At 41.6% G+C, this 18,369-nt stretch overlaps 1 protein-coding gene across 1 annotated transcript in view; it reads right to left on the reverse strand.

Annotated features, from left to right (window-relative positions):
- Positions 1 to 4,740: 4,740 nt before the first annotated feature.
- lpgat1 (lysophosphatidylglycerol acyltransferase 1) overlaps positions 4,741 to 18,369 on the reverse strand; it is a 67,287-nt gene continuing 53,658 nt past the window's right edge. The window contains exons 7-8 of the mRNA XM_034240119.1: positions 9,574 to 9,680; positions 4,741 to 7,487 (exon numbers count right to left, since the gene is read on the reverse strand). Coding sequence (XP_034096010.1) covers positions 7,336 to 7,487; positions 9,574 to 9,680 — 259 coding nt within the window. The 3' untranslated portion in view covers positions 4,741 to 7,335. The remainder of the gene's footprint in view (positions 7,488 to 9,573; positions 9,681 to 18,369) is intronic.

The raw sequence follows: 18,369 nt of genomic DNA on the forward strand, positions 1-18,369 counted from the left end.
TTTTGCCTTGCATGGCCTCAGATTCTACTTCATATAGTAAAACAAATCTCTCACTCAGGTATTTTTCCACAGGCCCTGAAAACTGCAGTCATTAAACCGCTCTTAAAAAATAATAATCTAGATGCTTCAGTAATGAACAATTACAGGCCCATATCAAACCAGCCATTTCTAGGTAAAATCATTGAAAAAGTTGTTTTTCAACAGTTGAGTAATTTCTTGCATTTAAATAACTGTTTTGATGTGTTCCAGTCAGGCTTTCGTCCAAACCACAGCACTGAGACTGCTCTTGTAAAGGTCTTTAATGACATCCACTTAAACACAGACAGTGGCAGAACTTCAGTGTTAGTATTATTAGATCTCAGTGCTGCGTTTGACACTGTTGACCACAGCATATTACTAGACCGACTGGAGAACTGGGTGGGACTTTCGGAAACAGTTCTAAATTGGTTTGAAATCCTACTTAAAGGACAGAAACAACTTTGTTTCTATAGGTAAATACACATCTGAGTTGACAAATATGACATGTGGGGTTCCTCAAGGCTCCATCTTGGGGCCCTCTTCTCTTTAACATCTACATGCTACCACTGGCTCAGATAATGAAGAACAACAAAATAAGTTACCATAGCTATGCAGATGACACACACATTTACGTAACAATTTCACCAGGGAGACTATGCTCCAATTCCAAACACTGAGTAAGTGCATTGAACAAATCAATGACTGGATGTGTCAGAACTTTCTCCAATTAAACAAAGATAAAACTGAGGTAATGGTTTTTGGAGCCAAGGCAGAACGTATAAAAGTTAGCGCTGAGCTTCAGTGTGCAATGTTCAAAACAACAGATAAAGCCAGAAATCTAGGTGTAGTCATGGACTCTGACCTGAGTTTCAACAGTTACATTAAAACTGTTACTAAATCAGCCTACTATCACCTAAAGAATATATCTAGGATTAAAAGACTAATGTCACAGCAGGATTTGGAAAAACTTGTCCATGCTTTTATCTTCAGTAGACTCGACTACTGCAATGGTGTCTTCACAGGTCTCACTAAAAAATCTATTAGGAAGCTGCAGCTAATTCAGAACGCTGCTGCTCGAGTCCTCACTAACACTAAGAAAGTGGATCACTCCAGTTCTGAAGTCTTTACACTGGCTTCCTGTGTGTCAAAGAATAGATTTCAAAATACTGCTGCTGGTTTATAAAGCACTGAATGGTTTAGGCCCAAAATACATTTCTGACCTCCTGCTAAATTATGAACCATCCAGATCTCTCAGGTCTTCAGGGACTGGTCAGCTTTCTGTCCCCAGAGTCAGAACTAAACATGGTAAAGGCAGCGTTCAGTTATTATGCTCCAAATATCTGGAACAAACTCCCAGAAACCTGCAGGTCCGCTGCAACCCTGACTACTTTAAATCCAGGCTGAAGACTTTTCTTTTTGTCGCTGCTTTTAATTGAACTATTCATATCTTAGACTGCACTGTAACTTTTAATCCATGTACTTTTTTCTTTTAATGTTTAATTGACAGCACTGTAACTTTTATCCATGTATTTTTTCTTTAATGTTTATTTTATTAGCTTTTCTTTTTAATGACTGATTTTAAATGCCATTTTCTTAATCTCTTTCATTTTTTGTAAAGCACTTTGAATTGCCTTGTGTTGAAAAGTGCTATATAAATAAACTTGCCTTGCCTTGCCTTGCCTTGCCTTGTATGATAGGACAGCACTTTTGTGATACTGAATTAAAGTAATAATAATTATATCAAAGGAAAGGTTGGCATTTTCAGAAAAAGCAAGCTGAAAGTTTTCCTATACAAAAAATAAGGGTAGCCTGTACATGGCAAGGCTTTGCGTTTCTTCATCTCAAACCCATATGGCAGTCCATCGCAAGTGCACCAAGGGGGGCTGCACCAATACTGCCCTATGATTCAGATCTGCTGACAAATGTAATGGGTTCTTCCTCGGCCTATGCTTTACCATTCCACCAAGTTTCATGAAAATGAGGCCAGCAGTTTTTCCATATTCCAGACCGACTTTGATTCTGGTAAAAGTGCAATGCTTTGAGCACCCCACACCAAATTCTGTTCACCTCCATTGTAATGGGGTGGAGGCAGAAAACTCATAGACGAAATTGAATTTATCAGCTTGACCCCATTTGGGACAAATATACTTATTTATGTTTTGCATCTCAATAATCTACTTTCCTGCATTCATATTAAAGTTTCTCTTTACATCATAATTCACTGTTGCTCGGACACACAATAATGACATGGGAATTGTTGACACAATATGTATTTGCATGAGGAGCATTTGATCCTAACAACACTGAGGGTCCTTCCCTCCGTCATCCTGTCATCAGGAGACACACCGGCGGCTGCTGCAGTGACATTCAGCTCCTTCTCTCCACAGCTGGATGTTTTAGTGCTCGCTGACTCCACCATTCACCACTGCTTTCACGAGGAAGCAGGCCTCAAAGCGTGACACTGAAGACCTTGGAGAGTGCTGCCCGTGAAATAGTTCATTGCAGGTGTCCGTGCAGGAACATTGGAGCCTCTGCATCGGACACAAAAGTCCCTCGACTAATGTGTCTGTGTAATGTGGGTGACCTCAGGAGGAGCTGTACTGAGGAGCCTCAGTGCATGGCGATGTCACTGCTTCTGGATCTGTGCACCACGCTGAGCAACAGCCACCGTGGATCCTGACTGTTGGCCCTTTGGTAGGTGAAGCTTCGTGCAAATGTAATCCCATTTTCCAGATCACTTCCCGCTGTTTTTCACCCTCAGCTGCCATTGGCTGCCCGGAGCGTGAGGCCTTCCTGCAGACCCGCCACACATGACTCCAGATGCTTTTGAAATGTAAATGGCTGATGTAATGCAACTTGACCGTCTCAAAGAAACTTTTCCAGGATATTCCGTGAATGACTCGGGCAAGCATCCAAAAGGACGTGGATGTGTGCAGAAATCCCCTTTTCTTTAAGACACTTGAAACACAAAGGTTATTATTTGTTGCATTGTTAAAGAGGCCCTTTTATGCTTTTGGGGTTTTCCCCTTCCTGTGGTGTGTTATGGCTTTTGAGCATGTAAATGGTTTGCAAAAGCTGAAATCCCAAAGTTCTCCCCAGAGGGAGTTGGAAACGCCTCCATTGGACTCCTTGGTTTGCTTCCGTAACATATTGACATCTCTATGTAACACTCACGCTTCTATTGGCTAGCGCTACCACACATTGTACATGATAGTCAATGTTGGGGACATCTCTAAACGGTTGACCAATCACAACAGAGTCTGCAAGCTAACCAATCAGAGCAGACATGCGCTCTGGTTTCAGACAGACGGTGAAATAAGGTGCTGCATCACAGGCAGTACGAACAAATAAACACATTTTTGAACATTAAAGCATGGAAACACGTCACAGTAGAGACAAAAATACAATAATTAACCTGAAAATTTGCATTATAGGGCCCTTTGAACATGTGCCCTATCTAGCTTTAACTACATGTATAGTGAGTACTCTACACAGACTATGTTTTATGAACACAAAGCATGACAAAACTCCACATCTACAACAACAAAAACGCTCCTCACATATTAATGCAGGTGATGACAAATACTATATGGTGTATTACTCACTGACAGTACAAAGAAGGACTTCACTTTTGTTACTTAAAGTACAAAGAATACTGTATTTTTCACTCCCTTTACTGAATGCTGCTTCATTAAAACCTTTGTATTCCTCTCATGGCTCGAGCGGCCCCCTTGGTCCAATATCTGACCACACCTCCACATTTATCATTTCTCCAGGAAGTCACACACAGATGTGCAGTGGGCTTGGTCCTTACAGGAAACGCTGATAATCTCGTTGTGGTGGATGCAGCAGTGACAGTCAGGAGAGCTCTGCAGTCTTTCGCTGAGAGTTCCCACAGACACCAAGCGTCACGTCTGAAATCAGAGCTCTGTAATGTAAACCAGACTTTCAACAGCTGGTGAGCGACATACAGTTAAACAACGAGCCCAGGACGGAGCAAACACAGGCTCTAGTTACCTGGAGACCATCCTCAGCTTGTAACTGAAAGAGAACATTTTAACGTTGACATTTGAGATTATTTAATGCATCATCAGTGACAAGTTATGTTTCCCTGTGTAATTCCTACAAGAAGAAACGCTGGAGAGTTTTTAAAGGAACATGCTCATTGGTTTCTTGCAGAGCTCAAGTTATGGGATGATTGCTACGACTCCGTTTGTTAAATATAAAGCTACAATTTTAGACAAAATATCCAACAATACTTATATCAACATTGAGTGTTAACTTTTCATTATGTGATTTGATCATAATAAATACAACATTGAATTCATTGTAAATGTATTGATTATCTATGGTACATTTTAATTTAAAAAAGTTGACCATATTTCAGTGGATTTGTATTTGAGTTTCAGGAATATATTAAGACTCTTAAATACAAACAAATGTAGTTAAATGTATTTTTTCAAATTATAGTTTTTCTGTAGCATTATGCAAAGTACATGTCTGGAATATTTGTATAATTAAATGTTTAATCAATAAAGATAAATAAGCAGAGTTCCCAAAACGTCAAACTAATTATTTCTTTAGCTCCAGGGTGTTCGTAAATGAAAAGCTGTGGCTGTGGAGGAACCGAACAGCAAAGGAACAACACTTTAACATTTACTGTGATACAACACTGTTAATGTTATATGGAATAAAACGTGTCAAAAGAAAAACCTTACACTGTGAGGATCTTTATGATGTTTTATTCCAGCACAAGTCTTTTGTGTTGTAAAATGGCTGTGTCGCTAGGAATTAAAGGAGAAGTACAAAATGGTAAATTACAGACAGCTCTAGAATAATTTGTTTAAATCCCTATTGTGTTTATTTCCTAAAACCACATCAAGGAAAAACATTATTTCCCTGCCTTCTTTGGAAACATGGTCAGATAATACAAAAATAAAATAAAAAGCTGGAGAAAAAAAAAAGGAAGAAGGATGAAGCTTCATTTCAAGTCACTCACACACTGGAGGGGAATCTGAAAGGGCCGCGAATGAATCACATCACCAGCCTGATTTAAACGTGTTCCCTACCCGGTCAGGTAGCCCTTTTTTTGCATTTCACTCACAGTTTCTAGCAACAGTGGCACACAGGGAGGGCAGTAAAATACTCAAATGCACCATTTATGCATTCGTTTATGACAACAATAATTGGTGCTCCTCCATCATTTTCCTAATCGAAGCAGGCTAAGCAATTACATAAAATCAACTTTAAACATTAGGTACATTCGAGAGAAAAGCTGCGTCATTGCAGGCCCTGCCAGAGTTCCCCTCACAAGTGAAGAGTGATCCCTTCTCCACTCCAAGTTATAGCTCGACATCACTTTTTTTTTGTTTACAAATGTTTGTCACAAGGGAGTGTGAGGAAACAGCATTATCTGGGACTGTGGTCTACCTGGACATCAGGTAAGGCTTGATAGTCGAGGTTTTCCCACTAAATCCTGATTTGAAATGTACAATGGTACACATTTGAAAGTGGGCCCATGTGTCACTGTGCAAACATTGTGTCAGCCAGCACACGGACGTACAGTAGCTCTAATGTCTGAAGCACACAACAACTTCCAGGTCAAACATTTAAAAATGAAATAAAAACAAAAAAAAAAGGTTAACACTGAGAAGTGAAGGGAAAATCCTCGCTTTCTTTTTTTTTTAAACATTCATGATATTTTAAACAAAAATTCTCTGAAATAATCACGGACCAAAAGAGAGAAAGAAACGCTGCCGTCATTTCCAACAATTAAAACTCTTCCTCACCTTTGTTATGTACAAGATTTAAACATACCATGACATGAGGACGACAGTTTCATGTAATTTAAAATGAAATCTAATTCGACCACTCGTGGTGAAATCGCCGCCGCACTCTGACGTCACAGAGCAACACGACATGATTCATATATATCAAAAGAGGGGGGAAAAGACAACCACACACACTCACTTAGGCAGGTTATGCTGTAAATGTACAGTAATGACACCTATAGTTCTGTAAGCCAAAATCTCTATTTTAGAATGCTGAACATTAGGGTAGCTTTCTATAAAAATCATATTTTTTCCCCATGTCTTTTCCCCACCCGACGACACTAAGCATATGGCTTAAATATTTGTAAAACTATGTAGTCCAATGGGGGATAAGAGTCTCTGCCTTCTCAGTCTGGCTCGCTGAGATGATCCTTCAAGGATACTCTGCTGTGTGTAGCTGCACATGGCTGTGTGTGCATGTGTGTGTATGTGTATGTGTATGTGTATGTATTACTTTTTAGTTGATCAGACTGCAATTTCTTGCCCTGCGTGCCAACCTTTTTTTCTGCTGTGCAATAAAATGAGCACTACGGCACTGTCTCCTCTTCCTCCCTTTAACGTCTGACACAGAAACGATCCCTAAAACAAGCGCCGCATCATAGCCGCCGTTCCCACTTAGGCTCTCAGCAGGGCTGCCAGTGTAAACATTATCCCCCTTTTCTCACAATACTGCCTCGATAGACAGGCGACAAACAGGAAAACAAAAAGTCAACAAAAAGACATCATCAACAAAATACAATGGCCGTCGTTTTTTGGAGATATGCAGGTTAGGGGAAGAAAACAAAAATAAAATGAAAAACATTGACAGCTACCACGCAGGAACATTTCCTGGGACAGGGAGCAGTTAGGGCAGTATGGATCCTTAGTGCAATGAAGCCAGAGGAGCGGCAGCCTCAGCGTCCACAGCCGCTCGCTCTGGAAGGTGTCAGCGGGCTGAAAGAGAGGTCCAGTGGGCTTCATCAACTCTCGCCAGGAAGAAGATTAAGGGCAGACATTATGCTTCTAGTCACATACATCCAGTCACACACACACATGTTCATACATACTTTATACTCTGTAAAACTACAACGGCTAAAGCCTAGAGGGGAAGAGAGAGTTCGGTCCAGAGCGTCCTCCGGAGGAGTCCTGAGCCTCATTTTTCGTTCACTTCCAATACAAGTTATGTCAGTGTGAGTGCCTACATGTATGAGGACGTGTAAACATCAAAATGTGAGTCGTGACGAGTGCGAGAGATTATTCTGCTAGGCCGTTGGAGCGAGTGTGTGGTTTAGGTTTGTGTGCAAGTTAACTATGCCTGTGACCAGTTCCTTATTGTATTTGTTTTCTGTGTGTTCCTCATGTTTTTTTTGTTTTGCTATTAAGTCTCTCCACTGTTGTAAATGTACATTCATCCATCGTAGGGGGCAAGTGTGACGCTGGGCCACACACCAACTGATCCTGAGGCTCTTCCAGCGGTCCAATAAAGACTCTCGCCTCATCAGCGCGCTCAAAATAAACAGCAGTAGAGGTACTGGAGGACGCTGTACCACGCGTAGCCCGAGGCGAACGCAATCGACTGGACAACGCACAGCCACACGGGGTCGAGGATCATCGGCCGGGACGCCACATCCTTCTGTCCGTCTTGAGGGGGGAATGACCCTGTGGAGGACAGAAATACAGACCAGTCACTTTTGTGCTCCTTTTTATTTTTCGGAAGATTTAAACCAAGATGTTGTGATTTTTGGGTCAAACTGAAATCCTCATGGAACTTTTTGCATACCATTTCCAAGCACAGAAACTTATACAACACACTACAGGAAATGGAACACCCCAAAACAAATCACAATAGGGCCCCTTTAATTTATTTTAGCTCAACAATATGATGTGAACATGCCAGGTATTGAGGACTAAGACTTCTGGACTACTTGTTCCAGTGAGTTTTGACTGACTCGTCATTTGCAGTCAACACATGCATACAAGAAAATGTGACAAGAAACATTGTTTTCCATATTTTGAGTAGTAATAATCAGGTTTCCTGCAGATAGATGTCTTGGCCATGCATGAACAGGGTATATGCAGGAATCCTGAAGTCAAATGTAATACCTTTGAAGACCTTTTTTAAGACCCTTTCCATACATTTTAAGACCTCATCGCAACTTCGAGTTCTAACCGGTTACATTGGCGACACACTTTACCTCACATTTACTATATTGATTGTAAGATAGCACAACTAAACAGAGTGCAGACGGACTACTGAAGCCTCCTCTCCACATGAACTTCAACCTCTCTGTGAAGGTCAGGTTTAATGCAGTATGCTGCTTTGTTGCTTCTGTACTCTGTGCTCTTTCATTCCAGTAAAACTCCTCAGAAACCATTAGAAACCAGTATTTGACCAATAAACAACAATTGACAAAACTTTGAACTATGAAATATATTACATTTTGGTGAGCTTCAGCGGGGTAATGCCATATAGGAGCTCCCTCACAAATACCCAGGGGTTAAATTGGGCTGGGGCTGTCCGGGGCTAAGCCCGGCACATAGGACGATGCTCTGACGTCATCACCCTCACACATTTGTCATATGTTTACAAAAAACAATATATATGTTAAGACTTTTCTCGTTCTTAATATAGACTATATTTAGCGTCGATATGTGTTGACCTTACTTTAAAATAGCAGATCTCTGTGACCGGATATAGTTTGGCTTAGACCCCGGCCCCACGAGGACGCATACAGTAAAACGCATATGCAAACGCAAAAAAGTCTTCCGTTCACACGCATTCGATTAATTAACGTGTCCGTTCACACTAGACCGCTGGAAATGCTGGAAACGCTGTAGTACATATGCCAGGCCTGTAAGTGGCGCTGCTGCCGCCACAAAATACACCAAAAGCAGCGAAGAAGACCCCGGAGCATGGTTGTCATGGTTGCCCTTCTGTTTATTCTCCGCGGTGGACGGCGTGTTCTCCTGCTGTATATCTCTCAGGTAGTCCACCAGCAGATAAACCTCCCCCCCCCCCCCCCCCCACAGAGCGGAGCAAGGCAACGAAACTTAAAATAAGAAGCAGCATTTTATGGCACGCTATGCATGGGGCCGCCTTGAGGGGGTTTCCCAACATGTTGTTTCAGTAAATTAAAGGGTGTTTCATGTTGTCGTTGCTGTGGACCTTCTTAATACCTTGGAAAATGCCGTTTAATACTTTTTAATAGCCTTAATTTTCGCTAAATTGATTGATCAACTTTTAATACTTTTTAAGACCCCGCAGACACCCTGATGAAGGGAATCCTATTATTCTCAATAACCCTCATTAAAAACCACAGGTTAGGGTACAGGCAAAGTATCCCTATGATTAGAAAACAAAAACAAAGAAGCCTTTAAAAGTGTAATTACATCTGTTAGAGCTTCCACTTATCCACCTACAACAAGCGGAGTTGAGTACAAAGTAGTGTCAAATGGATGGATCCTGCTAAATGTTGTAAATGAGGGTTTCTAAATTCCTAATGGTGTAAGTAGGAGGCATTATATGATGCCAGTGCTGTATCACGGATGTTGACAGTCTGTCTCCTAGCAACAGTGGCCCTCAACTGTCAGTCAAACGTTGCTAAGGGAAACGCCCACTCAGAGGAGTACAGCTCGGACAAATATGTGTTCATAAAATACGCTTTTGAAAAACATGTGCGCCACAGCTGCAGTATATATCTAGTATATTTCATATATGTTTATACTGAAGGATGGAGGAACAGACCTTTGGCGTAGAAGTGGTTCAGCAGCTCTTCCTTCTCCACAAACCTCTGATACAGCCAGTCAGTCAGGGCCTCTGCCTCCACAGGAACCTCTTTTATTGGGTACATCCTGCAGGAGAAGGGAGACAGGCAGACAGGGGGTGAGATGAAACTCAGAAAAGGATCACTGAAGTCTCTCTCAGCACAAACGCTCTAAATTGATCGTGGAAGCTGTGGTCCCTGAGCGCAGACGTCTGTCAGACCGGAGTCTATTACAGTGTGTGTGCTGCTGTAGCGGCAGCTTGTTTTGGGGATTAACTAACCGGCCGCCTCATCAGAGAGAGAGACAGGAGTGCTGAGGGGAGCCTGACAGGAGACACACAAAATGCTTTGGTAACAAGTGTGTGGGAGGAGACACAGAAAAAGTAAAAATCAATGTTGCCACCAAGACTTAGAGAGGCAGCACTATTAGATTCTGCCAACCATGGAAAACTCTTTCATCTGTGTTGGGGACAGGGAGTGATTAGTTGGCTGTGAGTAATGATTATTTAAATATATAGATAATATACTGTTAAGTTTTTTAGATAAACCAAAGAATTTCAGCAAACAGTAAAACTGCCCATTCTTACTTTCACAGAACAGTTAGTTTGAAAATGTTGGTTTAACAAAGTCAAATGTTGAGAAAAAAAAGCATGATACATCCCTTAATAAAACAATTCAGAAACGATATTGGGAAGACACTTCAAACCACTAAAAATATTTACAAAAAGCCTTTCAAACCAAACGCATAACTGTGCTAAAGTAGGATGAATATGTGGTTCTGTTTACTTGCTATACCCTGATGAAGACAATATAATCTGATAGTAAATCATGGATTAAGCTCACACGCGTCTAACTCGCTGTTTGTGCACGCTCAAAAAAGGTATAAATGTTTCTGCCCCCCCAAAACATCAGTCAGAGAATTCTTGACTTAAAAATCTACTTCGATGCCAATCTATTTAATGTCAAACCTGACTAATTGTTTCATCTTTATTCATTAGCCTGACTAACATCTAGTTGTCAATCTCCACTAGCTCCTTTAATTCTCAGATTAGCCACCTCCTGCCACACATAACAAACGCTTTTTTTTTTTTTAAAGGTTGTAATAAGCAGTGCAGGACCGCTGTAAAAAGAGTGCTGGTGAGGAGTGTAACCAGAAGGGGTCCCCAGCAGGCTGCGCTGAAAACACTCTGCTCACCTTCAGACAGAGGTTACCGTCTCCTCCCTCAGACCAGCGTTTCCTGCACTTAACATTTGCTCAATATTCCCGACTCGGTATTGTCCTTCGTAGAAGTACACATGTGCGTACGAGGAGAGCTTCTGTAAGAGGGAAGTAATAAGTGATACGGTATTGGTTTCCTGAAGGCATCAATGTACTAAAAAAGCAATTTAAGGAAAAGACAGCAGCACTGTCAAGAGGATGTCTTGTGGTTTGAATCCAGTTTAAGGACAAAGACACCCCCTCTTTGACCCCTCTGTTGTGGGTGAGAAAACATGACTTCATCATAAGCCATAATACCCTGAGTTAAAATAGGTTTTTTAAAATAGGAAAGAGTCAAGAGTTCTCCAACAGGGGTGATTGTTTTGAAGTGTAGCTTGAGTCTGGATACATTGTGAAATATGTGATTTTTGAAAGTGCTTTTATTCTGATAATTAGCAGAAATGTCTCATTTCAGAAATAATGAGCGACTAAACCAATGAAATGTTCATCATGTCACTTTTTCGGGAAACTGCCCAACAATCTTTCCTGAAATGTTAGAATTTAGTTTTTGTATTTGTCTTATTTAATTATGGACTCTTGGACAGATTGTCAGATGAAGCAACACAAGTCATCAAGGCTGGCTCTGAAGAATTATAATAATAATTCTGACATTTTAGAGACAAAATGATTCATCCAGAAAAGGTTCATTCATAATGTAAAAAGAGTTGATTGCTGTGCTGATACATGTAATTAAATGTTAAATCAAAAACATGTCCAAACGTAGTGTCCACATGACAAATGTAATGTTATGACATAACGTAGTATATTTAGAAGTTGAACATACGCTGTTGGAGCCAATTTGCTTTGGGTTGTGCACGGGGTTTGTCTATGTGTGTGTGAACGCGTCATCATCCAATCTGCGCACCTGGGAGCATGGGAGGTAATTAACCTAGATATGTGGGCACAGGTGATCAGCTGGGATGAGAGGTTAGAGAGGAAGCCACACGTTTTTCAACCGCGTTGACCGTGATTGTTTGTGTCTGAGCGTGTGCGTGATCGTTATGTTTTAAAACAAGATTTTAGATATGTGAGTCGTAAAATAACTTTTTAACCTTGGACAAATAAATAAAAGCATTACCAATTACGTCATGGTGGACCTCATCCTTCACCACAACACGCGTTGGGAACTCTGATTGCTAACCTCCATGAGTGGCCTTTTTTGATGAGCGATCGCCGCTACATACGCTTTAAATAAGGGCAGGAGCTGAGGGTTCAGCAGTGACTTGTGTTTGTTTGGTACAGTTATCCACGGACTCTCTACTCATTATCCGGCAGTTCACTGTGTGTGCTTCGCTCTGTGGCGAGGCACAACAAGGTCCTGTTTCAGTGGAGAAACTTTGATGTCCCTTGCAGCATCATAAACTCCTGTTAAATCCAACATAAAAAATATTCAACTTATTGTCATTACGTAGTACAGGTACTATGTAACGAAACGGTTCCGCATTTGACCCATCCTAGTGTGGGCTGCCATTATACGGCACCCGGGGAGCAGTGTAGGGAACGGTGCCTTGCTCAGGGACACCTCGGTAGCACTTGGTCTTTCCGGGACTTGAACTGGTGACCTTCCAGTTGCCAAGCCAAGTCCCTATGGACTTCACCACCAGCGCCCACTGACTAAAATCCACCAGTCTCTAAAAGGTCTGCAGGGTTTCCCACACATAGACTATACTTGGGCGGGCCGCCCAGGTATATTAACGGCCGCCCAAGTATATTTCGCGACCCATTTAGTTTTGTTTTTTTTTATATAGATTTTTTTTATTCGTCCGTGACCACGACGCCATCTGCGATCGATTAACTTGTAGACAATGATCCCTCGCTCCCTTGCTCTGATCTCGCCTCCTTCTGGCATGTTAAGTGGCCTGCCTCACACAGGGTGACTGGCTGTCCACATGATGTGGCCTGCCGACATGGCCACTGTCATACAGATCATAAATCAAAGCCCTTGATTGGTCTCTGTGTGTCATTCAAGCTCGGGATAACCTCAGCTCAGGTGAGGTAAAGGACTCTCTGAGTGTTTAGATAGTTAACTTAGTCTAAGTTCTCAGTGGGTCTCAAACGGTGTGGTCACCATTTATGTAAACACATATTTCCATTTGAGAGGGTAGTGATTGGTCTAATGGATAGTGAGGTGGGCTGAAGATCGGAAGGCTGTGAGTTCAAATCCCGCCAGGAACACCACCACTAGTGTGCCCATAAGGCACTTAGCCCTTAGTTACTCCAGGGAGAATGTCCCTGTAATCGGTCATTATAAGTCGCTTTGGATAAAAGCGTCAGCTAAATGAAATGTAATGTGATTAGTAAAATATGCATGAATAAATAAATAAAAAGTTAACTAGGTGAAAAAAGTTAAGATACACTTTTAAAACTTGTTGAGAGAAAACTAGTCTTTGCTGCTGCCTCAAAGAGGAGCAGGGGGAGAGGATGGAGAGGGGGGAGAGGAGGGAGACAGGAGAGGCTGATTCAGGAGCACAGACACACTCACAACTATAAATGAACCAAAACTAAATTAATAAACAAGTTTCAGTGTTTTTTTCATATTGGAAATGGTATGTTATTGGTTATGGCCTTGATTTTATGATTATTGAAATGTATACAGTTCTGTTTAATATAGGTGTTTCCATAGATCTAGTCTCTTTATTTTCCCCTCAAAATGCACCAGATTGATGCATTTAACTCCAAAATAAAAAATAAAATCTTACCGGGGGGGCATGCCCCTGGACCCCCCCTAGAGGATTTGAGGTCGACCCCCACTAAAAATCACATGGATAGGTTCCTAAATACATTAATAAATACATTTATTTTTTAAAATAGTAACCCATTTCCATATGTTCATGTGTGGGTAGTAGATTTAAACTATAGGGCTATCATTATGGACCCTGCCTGTACCTGTACCTGTTCGCTCTGCCATCGCGTGAAGGGTCTGCTAACAAGCGACCAACAGAAAGGTTAATGTTGTTGCACGTCACCTCAACCCCCCCCCCGCTACCACCACCCCCCAAAGTATATTTCAGATCTGTGGGAAACACTGGCAGTTAATGGACCAGCACCAGAGGCATTCCCATACACACAGGCGTTGGAGCTGTTCTTCATGAAATCCCAGAAGGATGAAGTGCTCTGACAAACAGTGCCATCTTTGCGCAAAATGATTATACCGGAATGAAAAGTCAATAAATAATGTTGTTAAAACTTTTTTTTTTTTCGCGCGGAAAATGATTGAAAATATTCTAAATATAGTGTACACTTACATCGATATTGATTATTAAGGTGTGTCTTGTCTTAGGTTGCTAAAATACATGTTGCTTTTGTCCCCCTCAGAGCGTACAGTACATTCCTCCGTCAATCTTACGCATACAACTTCACTTGTAACGGTGCGTTTTTCCTGAGAAGTGATTGGTGACGGCGGTGTTGTGGTCATTAAATAGTAAATGTATGAATGATTAAATCTAACCCATGCAAGCCAACAGAGCGTTTCACACCTGCTGCAGAGAGGACGCCTGCCAGGGGCCCTCTCCTCGACTCTTAAATGTAAACCGATAGCTGTGTAATCCTGCCGGGCTTCGGTCACTTATCAGAAGCATTTAGTGACTCGGGGAGCATGTGGAGGCCACAACGCTTTCATGCAGCTGAAATATTCATGGAGGAATCCGGATCTTTGGTGTCCAGCTGAGGCTGGAGGAGGCGCTGCTCGTTTGGGTCTACAGCATAAAGACATGCTGAGATCAGAGTTCCCGTTAGAATATTTTTTTTGCCGGTCAAAATGTCCATTAAAATTGAAACCTTCCGGACAAAAGGAGAAAAGTGCCGGTCAAAGGTCTTCTTTGTTATTTATTGAGCTTTAAAACAAATTGATATGATTCAATATTAAACAAACTAATTATAGTAGATTAACTACATTATTCAAAAGTGTACAGTAATTTACAATAACACGGGAATAATAAACGGAGCGCTCTCTCTCCTGACAGCCCGTCAGTATCATGCAGCTCGCGGATCCAGTAATGAGTGACCCGACAGTTAAACTAAACATATAACTAGTTTAGGTAGTTTGAGAGGTCATTAAAATAGCTACGTGTGATATTCTAACCTGAAGTGTGTGTTTTGTCCGCTCACCGCTGCAGGTGATCATGCAGAGCTGCGTGTCGACTCGTCAGCAGCAGCTGATCTCTCTCTCCCGTCAGATTAGACTTCACTCGCGTTTATGTCCATATCGATCAGATCTAGCTAGTTCTAGCTAATGATAGGACTACCTGCTTATTAAAAGACACCTAAACAATAAGTGTCGCTATGCAACTGGGTGAGGCCACGAAGTATAGCGCAGCATTATGTATTTGTTTACATGCCCACCAACGCTCGTTGAAACTGCCACCTCCTGGCACACAGTCATCTATCACTCTCATCAGAATGCCCAGGTCACACGTAACACAAACACTTGCAGGTCGCGCGGGAAGGTGCAGCGGAGCTGTTTTATGTAGAAGCGAAGCAATTCTTTTATTTTAATCTAAAAAGCGAACTATTCAGTCAGACAGCAATTTATTGTAAAAGTAAAGCATTTACATTTTCAAGCACTTTATCTCAATTTCAAGCACCATTCCCAAAATTCAAGCACTTTCCCAACCTTGAAAACACCACGTCAAATTTCAAGCATTTTCAAGGATTTCAAGCACCCGTACGAACCCTGGGTAATGCGCTAAGGGGAAATTATTTTTGACCGGACATTTTGACCGGAGAGATTTAGATTTGCCGGTCTTCAGCATATTTTACCGGTAATAGTCCGGTAATTACCGGCTAATGGGAAACCTGGCTGAGATAGCATGCAGTATCTCCCTGTATCATTGGTAATCAGCCAGGTTTGTTTGGAGAACAAATGTCCCATGACATGTAACTTCACACAGCCAAAAATCAACAGCATCTTGAAGTTCACAGGGTTTATTTCCTGCCCTGAAATCCCCTCACATTTAAGCAGCTGCTTGGTATTTTGAAACACTGAAACAATCATTGCTTTTTTATTTTTTAAATGTTGCCAATTTCTTTTGAATTGAATAGCTTTTAGTGTGACATTACAGCTGTTAACGTTAAGCTTATCGTATTTCAGTATCATGCAACTTTCTCTGCATAATCACCTTTGAGAAGAGGTAGAAGTTTAGCTTTACATTGAAGCAGCACTACTTTTTACGCTGAGTAGTAGGGGTGCAACGGTTCACAGAAGTCACGGTTTGGTTCGTACCTCGGTTTGGGGGTCACGGTTCGGTACAACAAGAAAAAGCCAAAAAAAGTCCCAAATGCATAATTCCTGGTTTGTTGTTATTTATTTTTGAACAGTAGTGCAAGTTTCAGTTTCAAAATAAGGAACTCTGACATTTTGAATAATTAACTGTATTAAACAGTTAAAAACAAACCACAAACCACACACACTCAGATGGCCATATTATCTATAATGGCTGATGTCAAACAAAAAGGTTTCATCAAGCTGTAAAACTAAAAAGAATGTCTTGAAAATATTACATCATAAATAATAAGAAAGCGTTTCAAGAGCGTTGAAAAATATATGCCAATAGCTTCCGTTATTTATTTTGGTCTCACGGCTTTAGTTTAGTTTATTTTTTTAAGAAAATACAAATGAAACAAAAGGTGATACAGACATGATACAGTACTATACAAATGAATGTAATAACAAAACGAAATATTTAATTAATAATTGAATAATCTGTAGTATCACTGTCTGATATCAATAAACAACAAAGCTTTAGCTAATTACACCGAAAAGGTCTATTGGTTTATTAAAAACAGCGGGGATCAGCTGTTGAACTGCTGCTGTCTTTCGCCGGGCTCCGGTGATTGGCAAATCTGGCTGATGCCTTCTGATATGATTTAGCATGTTTGGCGTGTGGTACCATTAGCATACCGCACCGCTATCTATCAACACCGACACACCGTCTTCGTCCGATCCACCACTCGCACTCTATCGTTGTTGTAGTCCACAGGGAACCCGAAATGTTCCCACACAGCTGATTTAAAAGAAGCTGGCTCCTGTGTGTTATCTGAAATCGCCATACTAACTTTAATTCTTCTTGTATTTTGTTCGTTTTGTTGTGTTTTCTTCTTGTTCTTCATTTGTTGTTTAAGGGCGGCTGGCAAACAGCTTTTAGGCGCAATACCGCCCCCTGGATTATATATAGTGTAATGGATACTGCCCTGAATGACAGACTTTTTTCCCACTCGAAAAAAAAAAAGGCGTATTCGTCGTGTGACTGCATGTGCCGAACCGTGACGGTACGGGACGAATACCGTTACACCCCTACTGAGTAGTACATTTTTCAGCATGTGCGGATACCTTGGAGAGCTGGTGCTTTAAAGTGCTGACGTGTAACAGGTTGTAACCATGCCCGGCGCCGTGGGAGGGCCAGGGAGGGCCAGGCCCTCCCATTTGACATTCTTGCCCTCCCCCAATAAACACGATTTTTCTTATTTATACTTTTTTTTTTTAAATGTACATTTTTTTTTGTTATAAATAAACTGTGAACTTTTATGCTACGATGTAGGCCTATGTGATGTCAGATAGTAACTAAAACAAAAAAATCGCAGGCTACGTCAAATAAATTCATTTGTCTGTTGTGATTTGTGATTCGTCCACATTTAGACCAATCACAGCGTCACACTCAGCCGCCTATTCTGGATTTGTTTATTGTGCATTCTGTAGACTCCCATTTATGTTTGAATTACACAATGGACATCAGAAATTGGCTCAAAAGGTCTAAGGATTTATTAAAACGAAATAGCGATGAAAGAACTTCTGCCGATGCAGCTGCTGGCGACCATGCACCTGCCGTTGCAGCAGCACGCCTTGCCTCGGCAAACCCCGGGGCTGAGTTAGCGAGCCCAAGCATTGACTCATCAAGGCGGCCGCCACCAACGCTGTCCTCCGAGGCACAGCTCCTTGTGCCACTGCCCCGACCATCACCACCTGCGTTGCCACACCCTGTACCACACCCGCCAGCATCCTCCTCCTGCTCCGTGCCGGTGCCTCCACTACAGACGCTACCTTGCAGCACATCAACAGGTACTATTGGGCCAGCAACCGCTCAAAGACCAACAGCCCCAGATGATCTTGAGGTTAATAAACCCAACCAGGTGAAACTGGATCGTTATCCAGGGAGATTGTTTTCAGGAAAGAAGCGCACTTTTGCCGCTGCATGGTACAACAACAGACCATGGCTTGAATATTCGTTAAAAGCAGACGCAGCTTTTTGTTCCCCTGTAGACAGTTTAAAGTAGCCTAAATACGTCTTCATCTGATGTGGCTTTTACTGTCAACGGTTTTTGCGACTGGAAACACGCATTACAAACTGATAAAGGACTGCTAAGACATGCCGAATCAAAATAACACATTTCATGTCTGTGAGAGTTTGCGGAGAGAGAGACAGATACGCGAGGAAACAAATAAGGAAATTAGTACTTTGGTGCAGATCAGCTGGCACGGAACCGTTATTACGTTTATTTCTATGTTGCCCTTTATTTGTGTATG

The sequence above is a fragment of the Gymnodraco acuticeps genome, unplaced genomic scaffold, assembly GCF_902827175.1.
Source record: "Gymnodraco acuticeps unplaced genomic scaffold, fGymAcu1.1, whole genome shotgun sequence".
Lineage (NCBI taxonomy): Eukaryota > Metazoa > Chordata > Actinopteri > Perciformes > Bathydraconidae > Gymnodraco > Gymnodraco acuticeps.